The 23,438-nt window shown below is 51.3% G+C and overlaps 1 protein-coding gene across 1 annotated transcript; it reads left to right on the forward strand.

Moving 5' to 3' along the window:
* Positions 1-415: 415 nt before the first annotated feature.
* Adora2a (adenosine A2a receptor) lies at positions 416-19,813 on the forward strand. Its single transcript, XM_047559992.1, is given in 4 exon segments — positions 416-547; positions 9,943-10,211; positions 10,213-10,536; positions 17,324-19,813. Coding segments are annotated over 3 exon segments (1,293 nt in total). The 5' UTR covers positions 416-547; positions 9,943-10,149; the 3' UTR covers positions 18,231-19,813.
* The last annotated feature ends 3,625 nt before the right edge of the window (positions 19,814-23,438 follow it).

The following is a 23,438-nucleotide window of genomic DNA, read 5'->3' on the forward strand; positions in this document are numbered from 1 at the left end:
AGCTGGGGAGCACGGACTGGGCATGCAGCGCGTTCCAGGCCCGTCGCGGGCTCGCCCTGCCAGGGACACCTCCTTGAGTCCCCGATGGACCTCTGGGCCTCGGTTTCCCCACGCGGCGGGGCGGGGTGGGGGCAGCATGGGTCTAGAAGCTACCTGCAGGGGGCGCCGGTGAGCAGTGCGGCCAGAACCCGAGCCCGAGCGGCCGCCGAGACAGCGGGAGCCGGCGCGCGAGCTGCAGGTCAGCTGGGGTACCAAGGCCGGGGTTCCGGGGCTCCAGGACGGGTGGTTGGCGGGGTAGGGCCATCGGAGGCTGCTGGCCCGGAGAACTGGGCGGCTCGGGTCGCGACTCTGTTCTGTTCAGGGTACTCGTCGCTCGAACCCTCTCTTTCCACTTCCCAGAGCGAGTTCACGAGCGCCGGGGTCCGAGCTCTGCCCTGCAGCGGCCACAGAAATGACCCGTGCAGGGACTGTTCCGGCGAGGTCACGTCCTAAGCCCAGTAGGGGGGCGGTGTGCGGATCCTCTGGGCCTCCCCAAAGCGACCGGAAGGTGCGCAAGGGTAGGCGGGGAGGGGAAGGGGCGCGAGGGTGCGGCGGCCGCAGCGGCGGGGTGCCGAGCAGGAGTCTGGACCCGCCGGCAATGGGCGGGGAGCAGCCGTCGGTTTGTCTGGGCGACGTGAGCCGACCCACAGCGTTCCGATGACCCTACCCGGAGCGTCGGGCCAGGAGCTGGACTGAGGGCACCTAAGCAGGGACTGGGAGAGACGGAGCGAACTCCCAGGGACCCAAGAGGATTTGAACAGGTGGAGAGGTCGGGGCAGGCACCGGTGTTCAGCATCCCGAACGCCTGGGGCCCGGCAAGAAAGGGGAGTTCGAAAGGCGGTGCGGAGAGCGCGCACGCACTCAGTGGACACGCAGTCAGTGGACAGTGGTGGCGGGAACCGGGCTCAGGGGACCCGGGAGAGGCCGGAGGACTCTGGAGTGGGTGAAAACCTCGGACTGACGCTGGAGGAGTACCGGGCTACCCTAAGCGAAGGTAGGAATGGCGGGAATGGTGGCGGTTCTCAAGGGATTTGGCCCAGGACAGCCCAAGAGCTCTAGGAAGGGAACGTGAGCCAGAGGGGCAGAGCTCCCCGCGTTCAAAGTATTAGACCTTAATTCTCCTGACTGGAAGGAAAGACCGAGTGTTCCCTAAGAGCAGAAGGCTTGGTCGCTCAGCCGGCTTTCTCCAGGACTGGCCCAGGGAGGGAGGGCAACACGGGTGTTCTGCCCTCTGAAAGGTTACTGGTCCCCTTTGCCTACTCTCCTTCCCCACCCAAAGACTGCATACCATCTCCTGACCCCCCAGAATCTGTACTGTCCACAAGCCTGGAGCTCAGGCCTGCCCAGGTGTTGCCGCCCTGTCTGTGCTCTGCCTTTGCTGCCCAGGACTTCCAGACTGTACGTTCCAGAAAACTCCATGCCACCTCCATGCCCAGCCAGGATGTTCTAGCCCTGAGGACAATGATGGAGCACAGTGGACCAGGGAGTATGTGATGGAGTCAGCTGCCTCCCTAGTCCTGGAGGCCTTGGGTGGGGAGCCAAGACTCTGTCTTGGTAGGCTGTCCCCCATCCTGAGACCCAGCATATCTGTGGTAGGGGCTTCTCATGTACTTGTCCGATACCTATAGTGTCAACACCTCATAGCTTGGCCCTTGCCTTTTGGAGTCTCCCAGAATCTAGTGCTCCTTGAGAAAATCCCAGCCATTGACCCTCAGTTCACAACCCCTCATTGCTAATAAACAGGTTTGGGCCGCCTTTCTTATAGTCTGAAGGAGGCTGAGGAAAGCCCATACCTTCGATAGAAGACAGGATTTGGGTGATGCCAAAGAGGGCAACAGTTGGGTGACCAGTGGACCAGATTTTGATGCCCCAAACTGGGTTTTGATCTTGCCTCCTTGACTCACTAACTTGGTGGCCTTGGGGAAAGTCACTGCCCTGGGAATCCATTTTCTCATCTGTAGAGCAAGGACGGTATTCCTAGCAATGCCTAATTTATAGGGCTTTGCTGGAGAAGAAATGAGACAGGCATTTGACTGGAGGTGGGACAAGGTCAGAACAGACCAGAGGACAAGTCAGGGGACTGTGCTCAAGCTGGAGAACCCTGGAGGGAGTATCAGGGGACATCACAAGGCATCACTGTGGGTAGAGGTAGGTGTGGATAAGAGTTGGCTTGGGAGCAAGCCTGTGGTTTCAGGGAATAGGGTCCTGCAAAATTCAGGGTCTGTGGGTGAGACCATAGCCCCTGGTGACTCGACAGTGACCTGAAATCCCACATGACTCTTGCCACCCTCTAACCTGCCTGATCCTGAGCCATCTCATCCTGGGTGAGCTGGAATCACCATCTCAGTATCATTGAGATCTGTCTTGTCAAACCAAGCCCTGAGGATTGTGTGTGTGTAAGAGCAGAGGGAAGGATGGCAGAGTTGGATCAGCACAGGCAGGAAGGGTGGAGAGATGGGGCTTTTTGTTTGTTTTGGGTTTTTTCCTACAGAGATTTTTTATTTTTCTTATTAGTTATACATGACAGTAGAATGTATTTTGACATATTATACATATATGGAGTATAATTTCTCATTCTTTGGTTATACATGGTGTAGAATTACATTGGTCATGTGATCATATATGCACATAGGAAAGTAAAGTCTGATTCATTCTACTATCTTTCCTATTCGATAGATGAGGTTTTGATGTGCATGTGGGGGTCACTGAGGAGAGGAGACTGATGTAGTCAGGTGCTAAGTCAGGAAAAGGGAGGAGTCTTAACTACCCCTCCCTGGGGGAAGGTTCTGGACTCTGGGACACACTGGAAGCCACAGAAAGGTGGAGATTTGGGGAACAGAAAGAGCACAGTGTCTCAGGATGGGCCCCTGGGTCCATGTTGGGCCCTGATGGGGAGGGAAAGGAACTGGGATGAAGGGAGGAGTACCCCCACCCCTGCCCATATTGATTATTCACCTGAACTTCTGGCCCTTGCAGCCTGGATGCTATGAAATCTTGCTAGGGGCTGGGGAGGGTCCTTTTGGAAGGGAAGAGCAACTACTCCTCACCCCTGCCCAGGAAGGGGCAGGACACCAGGGAAGGCAGGACTTGCTGCCCAGACAACCTCAAGGTGTCTCTGATTCTACTGAGCTGTGTACAGGCTGTTTTCTTTGACAGAATCTCTCCTACCTCTCTCCTTTTACCTCCTGTTCTTCAAGTCCCTCTAAAGGCCTCTCCTCTGAGAAGCCCTTGGGACTCCCTCTGGGCCCACACCCACTCCTATGGGACAGGCTTCTGTTTTTTGAAGTTGGGCAGAGGAAAGCACCACCCTTCTGTGGCTTCCACCTGTGGGGATGCGGCTGTTCCACCAGCCTGTTTTTGGCAGCAACTCACCTGGAGGAAAGATGAAAGGTGCTGCTTGGGTGTCTTTTGTGGGGATCAGGCTCTGCCCAGAGGCCCCAGGGCTGATAGCTTTCTGCTCATCTGCTACAAGAACTTTACTGCTGGCCTCAGTGGCCTCTACAAGCCATAAGCCAGGTGGGGGGTGGGAAGGGGAAGCTGCTGACAGGCAAAGGAGCAATGGACAGCGCTCAGGTGGGATATGCTCAGGTTGATCTGGCTCCTGCTACCCTTTCCCTTCAGCCTCCAGGGCTGCATCATCATACCTGTGTCCTACAGACCCCAGCATGGGTCCACATCCCTCTGTCCTCAGTGTACTTAGCACTACCCCTTCAACAGGCTGCCTACCAGGGTCCCACCCCAGGCCCACTGGGCTCCACATGCTCAGTAGCCCCCATGTCCCCTCTTTAGGCAACATAGTACCTGTCATCTGCCACTTGTGGGAGGTATTGGTGCTGGGTCTTTCACATGATGGTGTCTCACCACAGCCTGTGCACACGTGAGAAGCCACAGCACAAAGGGGAAGCCTAGTGCTTGGGGCACAGGAAGTGCATGATGGAGTTGGTGTGGACATTACCTAGGCTGCTTACACCACAGAGGAGGCTCTTAGCACCTCTGTGAGGCGTGGCCCCTTGGAGGGGAGTTGTCTAGAGAAGTGGCCTGTGATGGGCTAAAGTGGTCACCCAAGGCAAGGAGACTGGGACCTGCAACTTTTCTGGCATCTGGCTTGGGCACATAGGGATGGCAGGGACCATTTTGGGTCCCCACGGGGAAGAAGGAAGCTGTGGTAGGCTGGGTGGCCCTCGGGATGAGGTTGAGGCAGCCCTAAGGCTGGCCTGTGGCTGGTGGAGGCTGGAGGCTGCTCTGAGAGGCGGGTTCAGAGCCTTAGCCTCCAGCTACAGGGAGCTGGTTCTCCGTTCCTGCCCACATCCTGTCCCCAGGAGCAATGAGCAGCAGTTGCACACCCATGGGTGGTGGGGGAGGGTGCACCACAGGGAACCTGCCTAGGTACCTGGGGCCCAGCCTACACCAGGCATCTGAAGCCCAGCACTGTGCAGCCCCAGAGGGAGGCGGGGAGGGAAGAGGGACCCAGGCTAGTAGTTGTTCAGTCCCAGGCAGCCACAGAAGGCACCTGCCTAGCATGACTGATATATTTGTAAGGGGCTCAGTGATTCCTGGGGTCCTGGTATTCCAGGAAGCTCTTATATTGTCACAGATGGGCCAACACAAGGCTTGTGGCTCCAGACCAGAAACCAGCCTGCCCAGCCAACTGTGATGCTCTGTTTGGCCCCTCCATGCTCCTCCTGAGCCCCTGAGAGACAGATGTTGATGCTTCTCAACTTCTCTTCTGTGTCTATCTTGTCCCCATGAGGTATCTATGAGAATTCTATCTTGCTGATCCCTACTGTCCCTTCAACAGCCTGCGTGCCTGAAGCTTATCATTTCTGGTGTGTTCTTTATTTCAATCCCTCTGTTTTTCATGATTGGACTTTTATATTATTTCTTGTTCATGTTCTCCTGCTCTTGTTTCTGCCAGTGGATTTGTAAAAGTTCTCTCTCTCTCTCTCTCTCTCTCTCTCTCTCTCTCTCTCCCCCTCTTTTTTTTTTTTTTTTTTTTTGCGGTGCTGGGGATTGAACCCAGAGCCTTGTGCTTGTGAAGTAGGCACTCTACCAACTGAGCTATGTCCCCAGCGCCTCGTTCTTCTTTATGGATGCTATCCTTTGTTTCTGAGAACCTGAAATATCTTGAACGATCATTATTACATTATTTCATTGCCTTCCTCTCTTCTGCAATGAGCTAATCTCTCCGTGGTTTTGATATACTTGTTTATCTTTCTTGGTCTTAAATTTCCTTCTGTGTTTTGAAATTGGGATTTGCAGCTCATCTGAAGTGGAAACTGAGGCTCTGGGGACAGAGTGACCTGTAGTACCTGAATCCTCAGGGCAGCAGCAGGTGACACAGAGCTCCCTATGGTCCAGCAGTTGGGATGTTTCATGGCACTGCGGAGTATGTAACTGGTGAACATTTGTTACCAGAAAGTGGAGGGAAGATTCTAAGTCTGGAATTCTGGAGCCCAATCGCTGCAATAGGCATTCTCCATGCTGTGCTCTGATCCTTGTCCTTAGCCGCACCCAGGAGCAGGTGTGCAGGGTACTGCCTGGAAGCTGGTGGGCACCTCCATCCAGCAGACTCTGTGGGGGTATAGCCACCATCTGGGTATGTGTACAGAGAGCCTTGCTAGTCTGATGTATAAGGAGCCAAAAGAGGTGGGCCAGGGGATGTGTGGGTTTTGATTAAATGGAGTTTTAATTAAAGCAGCTGGGTCCGGGTGGGTGTGGGTGAGAAGGCAGGAAAAGGCGGGAGTTTTGAGTCTGACTGCTAGGAATCCTACGGGCTTGTTTTGTTTTTGCAGTACTGGAGATTGAACCCGGGCCTTCTGCATGCCCGGCAAGTGCTCTACCATTGAGCTACACCCCTAGCCTTTCCAAGGGTATCCCTTAAAAGCTAATCAAGCATGTTCCTTAGCATGTGTCTATAGTTTATGCCCTCTGCCCCATCCCAATAAGGGACAATCATGAGGAAATATGACATTATTAATATTTAATTTCCCTTCCTGGATAGCAACAGATGACTCAAGGATTAATTAGATAGAACTAACAAAGAGGGATAGGAAATTGCCAGATCCTGCCCCCACCCCTGGCCCCTTCCTCATGACCTTCCACCTTCCTGTAGCTCTGGGAGGCTTCAAAAGGGAGGGAAGCCAAGAGGCCCAGGAAGTGTTCCAGCTGCTATGTTCCATGGCATTCTTCCCCAATCCTATGTCACCTTTTAATGCTCTTGGTAAGGCTGAGAGGTCACTTTATCTCTTTGGGCCTTAATTTCCTCATCTGTAAAATGGGGTTCGTGCGGTCAGTGAGAACATGGATGTCCATCATTTTTCAGGCTTCTAGGTAGCTGTATAAGCTCTTTGAGAGCGTCCAGCATAGTGTCCTGGCATTCAGGCAAGTAGCCTGCCAGAAAGCACAGGTTTTGGTGGCTCAGTAGTGGCTAGCACCTGGTGGCTAGCTGTGTGTATCGCTTCCTGGTTCTGGTTAGTGACCTAATAGTAGTTTGAAATTGGCCCTAGTAAGAGCATTTACACCACAGGAAAAGGCTACAAGTCAGGGCACTCCTGGCCCTGGACTTACTTGCCAGTCTACAGCTGGACAAATCCCAGTCATCCCCACAGAGTGCCCCCAGTAGCACATGTCTCCCAACCTCCTCCTGTGGCTGCCTGTGGCTCCACTGATCTGCTGGGCTCAGTGCCGGGGAATGAACAACCCAGAATGGATTCTAATTTAGCAAATGCACAGGTGGCCTGTGGAACCAGAGAAACCTCATCAGGGATGTGCTGGCAGTAGCTGGAGGAACCTGCAGAAAGGCTGCCTGCCTCTTTGAGGGAAGGGGCAGAGGGCAACAGGCCATGAATAAGGGAGTCTGTGTTGGTCCTGCTGGTGGGAACCCAAGGTGTGTCTTTAGCCTCATGTAAGGCTGGCCTGAGCAGAAGGGTCAAGTGCATTTAGTGAGACTTTGGACAAAAGGAACGTAGCTTTGGGACAACCAGGAAGAGTACCACTATCTGGTGCTGTTCAGCATGGGGACCTCGCACAGAAGAGACCCTGAGAACCCAGGCATGTATCCAGGGCTGCCAGGAGAGTCCCACCAGAGTCCTGGGTCAGGCCCCTTCCAAGCCAAGCATTCTTGCTGGAGTGGAGTCAGTATGGTCCACAGTTCAGGCACTGGTGAAGTGACCATATCAGTGAAGCTCTGGATGATAGGTTGGGGAGCCCTCATCTGCCACTGGTAGGGTCCTTAACTCTGAAGAATGGTCAAGGACCATGCCAACCTTCTAACCTGAGTTGATCAGATTGGTAGAAGGCTGTGGCATCCTTCAACAGAGTCGCCTAGAGAAGGCCCACAGGACATGAGGTGGTTATCCTCTTCCCTTAGGAGGCACCAGTGGCAGGAGGCAGGATCTCTAGACATCAGTGGCTCCGTAGAAGCTTGCTGGCTTGACTGAGCCTGATGGACTAGTGAAATGCTGCTGCTGCTCCTGGGTCTGGGAGGCCACCCTGGACTAGGGTGGGAGGCAGCCCTGAACTGGCAGCAGCTGGCACCTGTTGGACCTGGGCCTTTTGGGGGTCAGGTGTGCTCCTGGTAAATACTACTGTGAACTTCAGGCCAGGAGCACAGAAGGTCATGGCATGTGACTGGAGATGGTGATTAGAGACTTGATTTGGCCTGTCTACCAGCAATGCACTGTGAACAGCTGGTTGGCAAGTGCCCTGTGAAGAGCACAGGCTTAGTAGGACTCGGCCCTCTCCAACTGCTACAGGCTGCCTGAGCCCCTCAGTTTCTGTGGTGACTTTGTCCTTTTCACCCTCCTGTTTCCTGGCTCTTCTACATCATATGGTCCATTCCAAGCCTCCTGGTGGGGTGGAAGGGCCTGTCGGGTGCAGGAACCATGCTCCTTCCAAATGTGGCTTTAGACTGCCTGTGCTAAATGCCAGTCTGAGACAGTGACAGTATTACAGTTGGAAGGAAACAGGATTCATTTGTTTCAGTCCCCTATTGCCTCCTGGCTAATTTGGGAGTAAGGTAGCCCTTTGAAGTGGGGCTGGACAAGAGTGACCTTCTCCCAGGGTCTCCAGACCTGCTCAATCCCTCATATCCTCAAGGAAATGAGGGAAGATGGGCCACGTACAGGAAACCAAAAGGCAGCCTCTGGCTACTTGTCCCAGGTGGGTGGCAGCTATTGCTCAGGCATCCCTGAGACACAGAGAATTTAGGACTGAAGGAAATGGATTTGGGGGCAGGGCCTATTAGCTCTCAGGGAGAGGCACTTTAGTGGGCAGAGGCCCACTTGAACTGAGACCACTTTAAAAGCTCAGGGAGGAACAGCTGGAGTTTGGGGTGGGCTCAGGCCTGCTGGGGAGACCAAGACTTTGACTCTCCAGGGGTGTCAACTATTTCTATGTTTCTGTGACATTTTGACTTTGGGGGAACACGTTCAAATCTGTTATTTATTTCCTTCTCATAGACTCCTGGGCAAGAGCTGCAGTGGCACCTAGAGGTCATCTGGGGTCCAACTGCTTCACTATATGAATGGAAATTGGGGCCCAGAAGGGGAAAACATTTTTCTTCTTCTTTTTTTTTTTTTTTTCATGGTACTAGGAATTAAACCGAGTGCCACTTTACCACTGAGCAACACAGCCAGTGTGGCGGGGGGCACACACACACACAAAAAAAAAACAGTTGGACCGATCTTTAGCTCTTTTTTATTTTTTATCTTGAGACAGGGTCTCTCACTAGTTTCTGAGGCTGGTTTTGAACTTGGGAAACTCCTGTCTCACCCCCACAGGAGCTGCTGGGATTACAGGCATGCACCACTGTGCCTGGAGAAAAAATATTTTTGCCCATGGTCCCCCAGCAGAAGTGATTTAAGTCAGTCATTCCCTGTGTCAGCCAGGCAGAGGAGCAGGTGGGGGAGAAGTGTGGGAGGAGAAAAAGGAGGCGGCTCCCTCAGAGAAGGGAAGCAGCCGCAGCGCCTTCCCCACCCAGATGTGCAGCCTGCTAGCAGGGGCACCAGGAGGCAGCAGGTTCAGGTTTGTGCTTGCTCTGCTACCTGTGAGGGTGAGGGGGCTTAACTGCTAAGAGTAGAAGATAGGACCAGACAGCTCCTCAGGTCCTCCAGATCCGAGCTCCAGGGGTCTCTGTCCCTTGGTGGTGCAGTTGGTATCCCTTAGGTGGGCACTGGTCATTCCTTGGAGAGCTTGCAGGGATGGAGCAGGCTGAGGCAGGCTGAAGCAGGCTGAAAAGCTGGCCCAGTGAAGAGAAGGTGGGTGGGAATGGGAGAGTTCTGGTGGGGAGGGGGACCTTTCTGGGAAAGAGGGAGGGTTGTGGAGCTGGCAGTAAGTGCAGGGACCTAGGAGACTGGCCAGGTTGTCAGAGAAGGCTTGAGAAGCTGAGCATGGGAAGCAACATTAAACTTAATTTTTGACAGATTCTTAGCTCCTGGGGTGGGGGTGGGGGGCACACACACACACACAAAAAAAAAAAACAGTTGGACTGATCTTTAGCCCTGAGTCCAGGCTGGAAGGGCCATGACCTTAGCACCTGAAATACAGCCTTGGATAGTGCAAAGGGGTGAGCCAGAGACCTGGTGGGGGTGCAGCTATGGTTCTATCCATAGTCCCTTCTATGTCTGTCCTGCAGAACCTGAGAGAAGGGGATGCTTCCCTGGGAGGGGTTTGCATGAGGGTCTTGGCAAGAATTCCCTGGGACCAGGGAGAAGTAGTTTTGCTCAGTGACCTCTCTGGGTCCGTGTCCTCCCCAGAGATGGGTGCCAGAATTCCAAATTTCCTGCTTCCTGCCTGTGATCATGTATGGGTCATTCTTGCACTGACACCTTGCCCACAGGTGGGGCAGAATCTGAACTAGCAGGTGTGAGAGTGGTCCAGCTGCTTACCAGACTCTCTTTGCAGGTGCCTTGGGAACCCTGAAGCCAAACTGAGCCATGACACAGCCATTGGAGCCCCCAGAGAGGGCCTTGTGTGAGGAGACTTGGAGTTATCTGTGAGAAAGCCTTTGAAGAGCCCCCCGCCCCCACAGGGACGCTCTTGGCTCCCGTGAGGAAGAGGCTGTGGGGCCTAGGCCCCTCTGCCTGGGCAGCAGACGGCTGGGCTGCAGCTATGGACCGTGAGCTGGCCCAGCCCGTGTCCTTGCTGAGCCTGCCCGTCTGCAGCTGCTCCCACCATGGGCTCCTCAGTGTACATCACAGTGGAGCTGGCCATTGCTGTGCTGGCTGTCCTGGGCAACGTCCTGGTATGCTGGGCTGTGTGGATCAACAGCAACCTGCAGAATGTCACCAACTACTTTGTGGTATCGCTGGCGGCAGCTGACATCGCAGTGGGTGTGCTCGCCATCCCCTTTGCCATCACCATCAGCACTGGGTTCTGCGCTGCTTGCCACGGCTGCCTCTTCTTCGCCTGCTTTGTCCTGGTTCTCACCCAGAGCTCTATCTTCAGCCTTCTGGCCATTGCCATTGACCGCTACATCGCCATTCGCATCCCACTTCGGTGAGCTGGGGACCAGGGGATTATGTCTGTACAAAGGGTGGCTGTGCCCAGCATCTGGTCTGTGGTCTCAGCCTGTGACTGCCCAGGGCTGGTGGGTGAGCAGCCAGTATGCCAATCTGGCTTTTCCTCCACGTGCACAAAGTGCCTGGCATCCTGGCATCCCCCAGCCACATGTTTGAGGCTGTCTGCAGCCAGCCATGTTTGGTTGCTGGCAGATAAACGTGACTTGGACCTGGCACTACACTTGGGTGGGCCTGGGCCATTCTTCACACATCAGAGCAAAACTCCCTGCATGATGCTGGGGTGGACGGGGAACCATGGGAAACCACAGGACCTTAGCTAGGACCCGCCCACTGCTGCCTTTCTTCAGCTCCTCTGGGCAGGCCTCACAGTGTGCACATTAGGAGAGTTGACCCAGAGAGGGGAAGTGACTTGGCTGAATGCCACAGTGAGTCATTTGAACATATATGCAAATTATGTTGCTCCTTAGGTCACCAAGGACTCAGCATGCACTCAGACTGGCTGTTGGAGGGGGTTTTTATGGTGAATCTTTTGCAAAGTGACTTCAACCAAGTATTGTGTAAACACTTTCCTCAGGCTGAGTTTACTTGTGTAGCCTTCACCTACCCAGACCAGAGAAGAGCAAGAATGTGTGTTCCTCCTCTGGGGAAGCAAGGGTCCTCCTGCTCCACCTCCTTACCCCTCAATGATAGAGCTGAGTTCCACCGCCAGGATGACTGCAGGATGTGAGGAAGGTCTCCATGATTGGGAATCTGAGTACACGTGTCCCCGTGGTAAAATCTCCCAAACAGGTAGAGTGCCCACCTACTGAGGAAGCCCCAGAAACCATGTGCTGGGCTGAGGGTTCCCTGGCAGGGAGGACGATCAGGCTCAGTGAGCAAATGGAAATTCAGAGTGTCAAACCCAAGGGGGCCCTCAGAGGTCATTTCCTTCCTCTCTTCTTCAGAATGGAAAAATGAGGCTCTGAAAAAGAAGCCAGCTCTTTCAGGGCCACACAAAGAGTTGGTAGCAGAACTAGAACTAGGCCTGGGATGATACATAGTCTGCCGCTACTGTGACATGTTTTTAGGTAGTGGTCACAGGCAGCCCAGTCTCCCAGAAGCTGTACCCAGTAGCCACTGCTGTCACCTGAACCCTAAAAGGGGAGGAAGCACCCATATCAGTCTGCCCAAAAGAAGGGGTGGAACTCTAAAGCCCTTATCAAGGGAATTCTCAAAGAAGAGAACTCTGGCCTATCTAAAAAGGGGACTGAGTTAGAGGTGGTCTGACTCCAGGCAGTCTGTGAGATAAGCTGGGTCCCCACAGCTCCCATCCCTTGCTCCAGAGGGCAGAGCAGCTATCCAGTGACAGCTCAGAATAGGGAAGCCCTGGGGAAACCTGTCTGTAGGTACAAAGTGGGCCAGAGAAGAGAGGACTGGAGTCCACCTCAAGGAGCCAGGCTGAGTGCAGGCAGTGGTAGAGCGAGGCTAAGGGGAAGCGGTAGACTAGCTTTCGCTTTCTTCTCTGATTCAAAGGGCAGCAACATTCCAGGGAGAGATCAGGAGGGCTGTTCTCAATTTTAAAACCTTAGGTTTTTTCCCCCGCCTTGGTTTCTCCCTTCCCATATCTGTTTTCTGACAGTCAAAAGAATGAATACATGAAGTAGTAGGATGGAAAATACTGTGTGGCTGTGGAAAGTCAGCTGCCTTCCTCTGGGCCTGTTTCCTCATCTGTAAAAGGGGACAAAGGTGTGAGGGTCCATTGAGTGTATGGGAGTGACAGGGGGGATTCAACTCTTTCCTGAACTACTGGAGGTTTGAAGCCATGTACCTACTCAGGTCCAGTCTGCTTCCCTGACACTCCCAGGACCTCCTGGAGCTGGATTTCAGTTTCATCCATACTTTAGACCATTTGTGCTGTGTTGGGTGAGGGTTTTGAGGGTCCTCCTCATGGGGAGCAGTGGGGATGATGATGATTTTATCCTGTCCCAGGAGCAGTTTTACCACTGCAATAGCATGGTAGCATTAGCATCTCCTTTAATCCTTTTAGCCCAGCATTGTGGCTGGGGTGGGTGCTATGACCTTCATATTACTCACGGTGAGGCCAGAGCCAGGGAAAGACGTATGTGCATCTTCTGATGTGGAAGGACTTTAGTGCTCTTCACACTGATCCTGGCCCTTGGGTCTTTTCACATTCCTATTCTTGGAGGCCCCTGGCCTAGGCACATGGAGGTTGGTGGCTTCTGAGAGCAAGCAGGGTATGAGGGAAACTGGATGGAGGTAACTGAGCACCAGGAGCTCTTGGCTGGTACTGGAGGTACTGCCTGGCTTAGGCTCCCCCTTCCTCTTTTGTCACCTTCACAGCTGGAAACGTAGCCTTCTCTATGCCATTTGCTGCTCCACTCAGCAAGGTCCACAGGGCTTCTTTGAGGTCTAGTCTCTGACAGATGCCTAACCTCAGGTCTACACCCTGCACTAGTAATTTTTTTAAGTTCTTTTTTTTTTTTTTTTTCTTATTTGCAGTACTGAAGATTAAACCCAGGGTTACTCTATCTCTGAGCTACATCCCCAGCCCTGCCTTTGTTTATTTTTTTACTTTAAGACAGTATCTCACTAAGTTATCAGGCTGTCCTCAACTTCCTGAGTAGTTGGGATTTTTTTTTTTTTTTTTTTTTTTAAGAATTCGGCTTCAGCTGGATACAGTAGTGCATGCCTGTAAACTCAGTGGCTTGGCAAACTGAGTCAAAAGGATCATGAGTTCAAAGCCAGTCTCAGCAACTTAGAGAAGCCATACATAATTCATCGAGACCCTGTCTCTAATAAAATATAACAAAAGAACTGGGGAATGTGGCTCAGTGGTTAAGCACCCCTGGGGTCAAACCCCAGTATCAAAAAAAAAAAAAAAAAAAAGAATTCAGCTTCAGAACAAATAATCTCCTCTCTCCCAATTATAGGGATGCTGATGGGGTAAGGCAGGGCCTAGTCAGTGAGAAAGAAGCTGGGCAAGAGGCAGAGGTACAGAGGATAGAAATCCCAGGATCAAAGATGCAGGCTTCCCTTACCAGGGGACTTTTGTACCACCATCTCCTGATGGGTACCCTCACAGAAAAATAATAACAAAAAAATAAGGAGGCAGGATCGACTGGGGAGTTCCCTGGAAGAACTGTTGCCCAGTGGGTCTTGTAGGATGCTTAGGGGCTCAATGGCATGTGTTTGGGGGAGGGTATATCAGAAGAACGGCAGAACCTGGTCAGGGGCTCTGAGGAATGAATGAGCATGTGGACACTGAACCAGGAAGAGGTGACCTCAATGCTAAGTGACAGAAGGAGATAAGGTGAGGGAGCAGGCAGGCTGTGAGGCTGCTTTGGGCCTGTTCATGCCTAGAGAAGGAGTTTAGGTTTCCCTTGGGGTCAAAGGCTCTTCAATTCTTGAATCACTGACCCCTTTGGATAACTTAGGAAAGATCTACCTTCTCCTCAGTGTGGTACAAATGCACATAAAACTCCACCTGTAATTGTAGAGTATGTACTTAGACTAAAGCCCCTAACATGTAATCGTGTTACCCAGGAGGGGCAGCCTACAGACTGGAGGACACAGGGATGCAGAGGGCACCTGAAAATGGGGGCTGCCAGTGGCTGTGGCACCTGCATCCTATGACACTTGTGGACTTCCTGGAATAGCTGAATGTTATAATGGGCAGCTGGACAGTTTATATCTGGGGTCAGAAGCTGAGATATGGCTGTGTTAGTTACAGATGCAGCCCAGGAGATGCTCCTGGGCATGACCATGGTCCAGCCATGATTCCATTTGGACCCTCATCCTGTCCCAGGCCCTCAGATGCCTGGGTCCAGGACTCAGCTTATGGGGCATTCTTTTGGATAACAAAATTAACCTATTTGGTTTTGTGGGGTTTTTTTGTTGTTTGTTTGGTTTTTGTTTTGGCAGTGCTGGGGGCCCATCCCAGGACCTCAAACACGCTAATCAAATTCTCTACCACTGAGCTACCATCCCAGCTCTATTTAGTGTATGTGTTTTTTTAAATAAATAATCCTTGCATGTGCCCAAATATTTAAAAGGAATAAGATGTATACAGTGAAAAGTTGTCCCCTTGCTCCCTGACTGCCCCTCCCCAGTCCCCTTCCCAGAAGGTCATGGTGGGTATCCTTCCAGAGACATTCTTCACCTATGAGTGCCACTCATGCATGTTTTGTTTCTGTCCCCAGGAGGGGCTTTCTTTCAGAGAGCAGTGGAAGAACCCTCGTGGGTTCCCTTATCTGTAAAACTAGACTGGGAATTTCCATGCTGTGTTCTCAAGAGCTCTCAGGCCCTGATGTCCCCATCAACTCATTAATTCAATACTTACAAAGCCCCTCTCTTCCCTAGCAACCCCATTCTATATGTGCCCAGAAATGTAGATATGAAGGCCCACTGCTGGAAAACAGCTTAAAAACCATTAAAGCAAATGACCACCAGGGTCTAGGTGATCCTGCACAATCCTTATAATAGCTTGTGTCTGCTTGATTGCCTCAAATGACAAGAAGCTCACTACTACCGAGCAGCCCATTTCTCCTATGAACAGCTCAGCTCATAAGCTCTGACCTACCCCAAGCCATTGTCTGCCTCCCTGGATTTTCCACTCACCGATTCACATTCTGCCCTTATGGGGGCGGTGCTGACAAGTCCAGAATTTGTAGTTTCATTTCAAATTAAGGAAACTGAGGCTTAGAAAGGCAAAGTGACACAACATTGCTTATTTACAGGAATGTACCAGAGCTAGAACCCAGGGAGAGATGTACTTTTCTCAGGAAAGTTATCAACATTAATTGGATTCCATTCAGTGAGGATTATATGAAGTACTAATGTAAAGTATTAAGAACAGAGCCTGGAACAGAGTAAGTGCTATGTAATTATTAGATGAGGGCTCTATAACTTTGTGATGTTTCCGGAACAGGAGAGAGGGCAGTTCTGTCTCTGTTGGATGGCAGAAGTGCTCAAGTCCCTGACCCTTATCCTGCACTCCTGTTGGCACTCCTGTTTGGGATCCTGAATGGATGGGGCTGTGGGAGGGATAGCTCAGCAGTAGAACATTTGTCTGCACACATAGGGCCCTGGGTTCAATCCCCAGCACCTACAAAAATACAGAATAAAAGAATTGTCATAAAACATTCAGAACTGACTTGGGCCTGATTTGCCTTTGAAATGTCTATGGCAAATCCATTCCCCTTGTTGGAACTCAGTTACCCCACCTGTAAAATAAGGGGGTTGGACTAGATAAGAGATCAGAAACCACTTGGTTTTTCAGTTTTGATTATTCTTAATTTGAACTGGCAAATTTTAAAACTTGGGAGAGTTTGCCCAGAATATCAACTTTCCCACCGCTCTTCAGATCTGGTAACACTGGGTACACATTTTGTTGTTGTCATTGTTGTTGCAGTGCTGGGGATTGAACCTAAGGCCTCCCACGTGCTAGACAAGCATTCTAACACTGGGAGCATATTTTACATGGCAGCAGAGACAGGGTAAATGCCCACCAGCCTGCCTCACTGGTTTGTTACCTGTTAGGCACCTCTGTTTGCCACCCATGGGCTACACCCTTTCTGCAGATGTTTCCAACTCTGGAATTAAATAGAGCACATTTTTTTCTTGGCACCTACTCTGTGCTCCTATGGCAGAGCTAGCAATGCATAGAGGGATGTCTCCAGGGGTATCCCAACCTTGGAAGCCCAGATGAGGCAGGAAGCTTCTCTGAGAAGATATCTAGCCTGAACTTGATGGGTAGGTCTTTCACCAGATAGAGGGGAGGGTTGTCTGGTTTTGCCAGAATTGAAATTGTTAAGCAGGAGGTCAACCCTCAGAGGTCACCAAGGTTGCCTTTATCAATCAGTGAGACTTTATTTTTTTGAGTACCCATTCTATAGGTAAATGAATGCTACCTTTCCTGTGGGATGGAGGTCTGCTTCCTGGCCCATGAATCAAGCCATTCCCTGAGTCTGGGACTTGGAATTAGCAGGCTTGGATTTCTATCTGGCTCTCAGGATCACTGAGTAACTTTAGGTAGATGACTGTCCTTCTCTGGACCTCAGTACTTCATCCAAATATTTCCTCCAGAATATTAAGATTGCCATGTAAATATCAAGACAATATTTATCTCTTTTCTCTCCAGAGGGTGGTGAGTAGATTTGGATGGGAGATAGTATCTCAATTGGCTTGAGACTCCCACTTTTCCTTACTCCCTTGGGCAATCTTGACTTGGGGAACCTCTGGAGACCCAAGTCAAATGGCAAAGAAGGAACATGACGTACAAAAGGCTTAGATCATCTTTAAGCCTGGTCTGGCTGGTTTTGTCGTCAGTCAACGAGCCCACCCTCCAGATCCATCCCATGCTCTAAAGGGAAGTGTGATGTCCCATGAACCAAAATCAACCAATATGGAAGTGCTGGCTCTTCCCCTTCCCCCTCAAATCACTTACTAATTTCCTCAAACCAAACTCAAGTCTCAGGACTATGCCTAATTGTAATCATCATCTGAACACTTATATAGTGGTTTCTGTTTCCACTGTGTCTGCTATTTATCTCCCAGCTGCTCACAAAAGGCAAGACCCAATATAGCTTACTTAACAGGGGAGGATACTAAGGTTAGGAGGCAGGAAGCAATTGGTTCAAGACCTTACAGCTAGCCAGTAAGCAGTGGAGCAGGAGACCAAGCAGGGTGCCATTCTGGGTTTCTTGACTCTTAGCCTTGTCTCACCCTGGTTTCTTAGACCTCTGACATTGGTCTCCTCTCTCCAGGTACAATGGCTTGGTGACTGGCACGAGGGCCAAGGGCATCATTGCAATCTGCTGGGTGCTGTCATTTGCAATCGGTCTGACACCCATGCTGGGTTGGAACAACTGCGGTCAACCAAAGGAAGGCAGGAATCACTCTCAGGACTGCGGCGAGGGTCAGGTGACCTGTCTCTTTGAGGACGTGGTGCCCATGAACTACATGGTATACTACAACTTCTTTGCTTTTGTGCTGGTGCCCCTGCTGCTCATGCTGGGCATCTACTTGCGAATCTTCCTGGCGGCCCGGCGACAGCTGAAGCAGATGGAGAGCCAGCCCCTGCCAGGGGAGAGGACTCGGTCCACACTACAGAAGGAAGTCCACGCTGCCAAGTCACTGGCCATCATTGTGGGTCTCTTCGCCCTCTGCTGGCTGCCCCTGCACATAATCAACTGCTTCACCTTCTTCTGCCCCAAATGCAGCCATGCTCCTCTCTGGCTCATGTACCTGGCCATTGTCCTCTCCCACAGCAATTCTGTTGTTAATCCTTTCATCTATGCCTACCGCATCCGCGAGTTCCGCCAGACCTTCCGCAAGATCATTCGCAGCCATGTTCTGAGACAGCGGGAACCCTTCAAGGCAGGGGGCACCAGCGCCCGAGCCTTGGCAGCTCATAGCACCGAGGGAGAGCAGGTTAGCCTTCGCCTCAATGGCCACCCCCCAGGGGTGTGGACAAATGGCAGTGCCCCCCATCCTGAGCGGCGACCCAATGGTTATGCCTTGGGGCTGGTGAGTGGAGGGAATGCCGAAGGGTTCCACAGGGATGCCAGCCTCGCAGATGTGGAGCTCCTCAGCCATGAGCACAAGGGAGCATGCCCAGAGTCCCCTGGCCTAGAGGACCCCTTGGCCCAAGGTGGAGCAGGAGTATCCTGAGGGTGCATAGAGTTTGCCCCTTCCTGAGAGAAGGAAATCTTAATCTTTCTGGTTGGCTGGACCAGTCACATTGGGAGAAGAGAAGAACAAGTGTGCTGGGAGACCCATTAGGCGTCTGATTCCCACTTTGGACTGAGAGGAAGGAGCCCCAAGCTGGAGCAGCATGAGGCCCAGCAAAAAGGGCTTAGGGTTCAAGGAAGCAGACGTTTCATGCTGTCGGGCCCTGCACTCGGCCAGGGCCACAGCAGCAGCAGCATCTTGGCTGGGCAGGGCCCAGTCCCCCCTCCAGAAGTATCTAAAAGCCCCACCTTATCTGCAGAGAAGCTGTGATCTGAGGCTGGGGAGTGCCTGCAACAGACCACCTGCCATACACACCATCCTTGGCAGACTTGCTAGGGCTCAGGGAGCTGCTGGACTGGAGGTGGCACTTGACTCCCCCCATGCCCCAGGAGAAGATCTAAGTGGGAGGAAATCCTTTCTATTTTATTATCATCCCCTCCCTGGCTTCTGGGCCTGTTGTCCATCCTGCTGCTAACCTGGCACCAGGAGTTTGCCCAGGGAGTCTCAGGCGGCCCTCTCCTGCTGCCACAAACTGCCATGCACTTAGTCCCAGGCCCAACTCTTAGGGTGACGAAGCTGGGCTGGAGGACAGAAAGTTGTAATGGGAACAGTGCCAGGGTGTGGGTTCAGATCCCAAGGGAGAAGTCAGGACTGGCAGGCCAAGGACCTGTGCCTGGGCAGCTCAGAGCTGCCCAATTAGAGGCCCTGTCTAACTGCCTTTACTTCTAAAGGGAATGTTTTTTTTTTTTTCTTTTCTGAGATAAAATAAAAATGAGCCACATTGTGTTTTAAGCTTGTCCAGTGAAAATGGTGTCTGAGTTCCTTTCCCTACTCCATAGCCAGGCCTGGTGAACATATACGGGTGTGTTTGATTATGTGTGAGAGAGTGTGTGCTTATGTGCAGACAGACAGAAGATACACTGCCTGCCCTCCGGGCCTCCCCAGGCTCCCGTCCTCCCCAGCGACAGACTGCCTGATTGCACCAGAATCTAAATGTCCACAGGGGCTCCCAGAACTGCATTCCTGTAAGAGGCCCCCTCATTCCCTGCAGACACCGTAGGAGGAGGGGCTCTTTGCCTAACTGCTTCTTTCCTAGGGTCACTGACCCCTCCAGCCCTAGGCATTCGTGGTATTATCTTTTCAGAGCTATGTCCCCCACCCCCAACCCCTGCTCCATTCCTCAGCTGAGAGGCCACAGAGTATTTGGAAACAGATGGGGCTAGGGCTACACTGCCTTCTCCTAAGACCCCTCTCCTTCCTCCCAACAAGGAAACCCTAAGGTCTTGCTTTGAGCCTGGGCTCTGGGGCTCCCTGCCTGAAGGGGTGGTGCTGTCCTCCTGGCTTGATCAAGTCTGCCTGTGGTTGGCAGGGAGATGTGATTGTTCCCTGAAGGGCTCTGAGAGCTAGTTTGGTCTCACTGAGGCTGGGACTCAGGAAAGGAGTGTTAGAACTTGACAAGTGATATTAGGAGCCCCATTTTGTAGATGATTAACAATCTCAGAGAGGTCAAGTTCTTGCTCCAGGTCACATAAGTAGTAAGTGACAGAACTGAATTTAAAACCCAGGTCTGTCGGACTGCAAAATCCATGTTTTTTTTTTTTTTTTTTTTTTTTTTTTCATTAACTGATGAAGAACTATTTCAACCAAACCAAAAAGTCTGAAATAAAACATTACAACTACAGTTGACGGATCTGATCCCGCCTGATATTATTACCTTGCTTCCTGTGTGTCTTTACACTTTTACTATATCAATGCATATGTAAGTTTTTTTAGCTATCTTTCACTGTTTTATCAGAGGTCCTCTTGACGGGGCTATACAGAACCATCTAGGAAACTCAGGCAGTACTGAAGCCTGAGTTCCATGCCAGAGATTCTGGATTGAAAGGTCTGGGTAGATGCAAGCACAGTCATTCCCTGGGGGAATCTTATGGACAGCTAGGGTTAAGAAGCACTGATATCAATGCAGAGTACACTCCTGTCCACAACAGGCCAGAAAGAGAATCACAAAGGCAGAAAAGAAAGAGGTCTCTTGGGAACTGAGGTACTGGGCTACATGGGTACAAGACTTGGGAGGGGAGGCTACATGGGCTTAGAAAAGACTTCTGGATACAGGTATGCCCCAAGTCCTGAGAGGGCCAGCTCCACCCAACTCCAAAGCTCAGGCCTCCTCAAGTTCCCAAAGGGCCCAGTTGTCCCATCTCCACACCCATGCTGCATGGGCTCCTACTATGAGCAGACCTTCAGTGCATGTGCCATTCCTCTGATCCTAAGAGGATACAGGAGTGCATACACAAACAGCTCAGCAGGAGTGAGTGCTCACAGCAGCAGCATGGGGGAGGCATGAAGACATGGGCATGAGCAAATGCCCAGCCCACGGGGTACAGAGGCAGGGCTGCCCTTACTCATGATGCATTGGGCTAGCCTACCGGGGTCCTGCAGCTCTGTTCAAGGCCCTCTGCCCTGTTCCTTCTCTTCCCAAAGAGCTGAAGGTGGACAAAATGCTCATTTCAGACCCATCCGTCCCAAGCATGCAGACCTCATCACAGGTCCATGTCCTTTGCAGCTCCAATTCTTCTTGGGCAGGTGTGATCAGGGTCAGAGCGGGGCCTGATTCAGACTATGTCCTGGCCCCACTGAGACAGACCCTCTGGAGCCCCCCTTCACCTCTTTCACTAACCACCCTCCTGAAGCCCTTCCTCATACATTTGTATCAAGGCCCTTCCTTTCTTGGGGAGCTGAGTTCAGTCACATGGGATGACCATGGAATGGTAAACCATAGCAGGACAGAGATGAGGGGCCTCCAGGGAATGAGCTGCTGATACCTGCTGGATTGGTAAACCAGAAATGGGAAGCTGGCCTTCTTTTTAACTACCGTGGGGAAACAGGGAACCAGGGGCTCTCGGAAGCCAACTGCTCAGAGAATTAAGACTGCAGCCTGCTCTGTTCCTGGAACCACAGAAAGGTAGGTGGTCCAGATGGCAACCTGCAGAGAACGCCACTCCTGTCCTGCTATACTGTACAGCCTCCTGGCCCGGCCACTGCTACAGCTCTTAGCTTAGTGAGCCCCCATCCCTGAGCTGCCAGCTAGATGAGTGTTGCCACCCTCTGCTGATAGGAGGTTACCTTAGAGGTGGCAGAACTTGGGGGAGACCCAGGTGTGCTGTGAGGCAAGTGGTTCCCTCCCTGGCCCTGATCTGCTCTATAAGGTTGTAAAGTTACCAACTCTTCCTCCTCTCTATACCAACCCCTTTTCTGTCCAGGTATCCCTCCATGCTGCTGTCATTCATCATTAGCAATAACTGTCACTCTTAAAGATAGCCCCTGTCAGGCTACAGAGCCAGGGGAGTGTGCAGGATGATGTTGAATGACTCACACAACTTCAAAGGAAAGGAATGGACACAGAAATCAAAGCCTAGGTGTGGGAAGTACTTTTCGAGATGCTCTGGCTCCACCTTTTCTTTCTCCAGAAAAGAAAGTGCAGCTCAGTCAGCTCTACCCTCCCACTATCAGTCTTAGAGAGGGCCTGGTGCAGAGAGGTCAGGTAGAAGAGTGAGCTTGAGGTTGGGCAGGTGATAGGTACAACTGACCCAAGGTGCTCTGAAGGAGGAATTTTTTTTCCTGCCAGTAGAGAAGACCTGGAATGGAACCATCAACATTTCTCTGCCTTGTCCAAACAAGTATCTTTGAGATTTTGGGGGGATCTGCAGAATTAGCCATTTGGGCCAACACTTAATGGTCAGAAAAGCCCTAGAGAGGGCTGATTAAGGTCTGAGCCCTGTTCCTTGTTTGTCCCCTGTAGGTTCCTTTCCCAACCACCTAATGAGCCTGGTGGTTCATGCTGAGCCTGGGGGAGGGGGTATGCAGAGGGAGTCAAAACTGACTCAGGAAAATAAGCAAGATGTGGTTTGGTGAGGGACAGGAGGGGGACATGAGTTTGAAAGTTCAGAGAAGAAAAAGGTCACATCCACTGGTGGGCTTCACTGAGGAGACCAGGGTAAGTCAGCCTTTCCAAGGCTGCCTGTGGTCAGCTTGAGGGCCCTGTTTCTTCAAGTTGTTGGTTAGGAAATAAGAATGAGGAGGTTTTGAGCAAATCTGTGCCTGATTTACATCTGCCTACACAGAATTATGCCATCCATTTGGAGGCAATTTTCAAGTTAAAATGTTGTCAGAGGGTTGTCACAGTTTTGATCTTTCTTTTCTGTTCTTTTTCAACCCACCCACATTTTTTAGTTGGATTGGAAAGGGGAGTGAGGGGGATAGAGCCTGGTTTAGATTCAGAGATTTTTGGAATTGTTCAAGGTAGATGACACTTTCAGAAATTGAGTTTTCTCTTAGGTTACTTCAATCCAAGAGCCCAATGTCACAACCGTTGCTTTCAATTTTTAGGGGAACTAGAAAGGCCAGGTCAGGTATCCTGAGGTTACTCCCAGGCCATCTCTTGGTATTTCATCTTGCTTCTCTCTTCTGACTTGTTCAGAGATGCCAAATAATCCCATTGCCTGCTTCTTCCAACCACTGAGATCTGAATGGAAAATTAAAGCACTAGGTTCAAACCTTCACCTCATCATTGACTTTTTCTTGACTGTGGGCAAGTCACTCTGAGTGACCATGCCTGCTTTTTAGATGAAAGAAGATAATAAATGTGAAAGTTCATTGGAAGGCATATGTAACAGAAATGCCCAGAATTCTTATTCTTATTTATCACAATAACTTGTCCATTCTCAATTCGGTAAACACAAGAGAGCAACCAACCACTATCTCCAGTATTCCTGACATCAGAGAGTGAAAAGGAATCTGGAAGGGAAGAAAGACAGAGGAGGACGGAAGGCTGCTGACCTACTTTCTATACTCTGCTTATTGATACTGCCCAGCCATGCCAGATGAAGGAGCATGGCAAGTGTGAGTTTAAATAAGCACCTGGAAGGCTCTGGTCTCTGGGGGCTGGAAAGTAGCTGTGGATCTGGCAGATAACTTAGGCAAGTGACAGTGATTATGGATTATTTTCCTCTGTTTGACTCCATACTTTTCCATCTGTTAATGAAAGTCTAGAAACTAGGGAAGTTTGCGTTTATGAAAAAGTGAACAGAGAAGGGATATAGTAAATGTCTGGACTGACAATCGGGATTCAAAATGACCTCAGATCCTCTG

Source organism: Sciurus carolinensis, chromosome 8 (genome assembly GCF_902686445.1).
Source record: "Sciurus carolinensis chromosome 8, mSciCar1.2, whole genome shotgun sequence".
Lineage (NCBI taxonomy): Eukaryota > Metazoa > Chordata > Mammalia > Rodentia > Sciuridae > Sciurus > Sciurus carolinensis.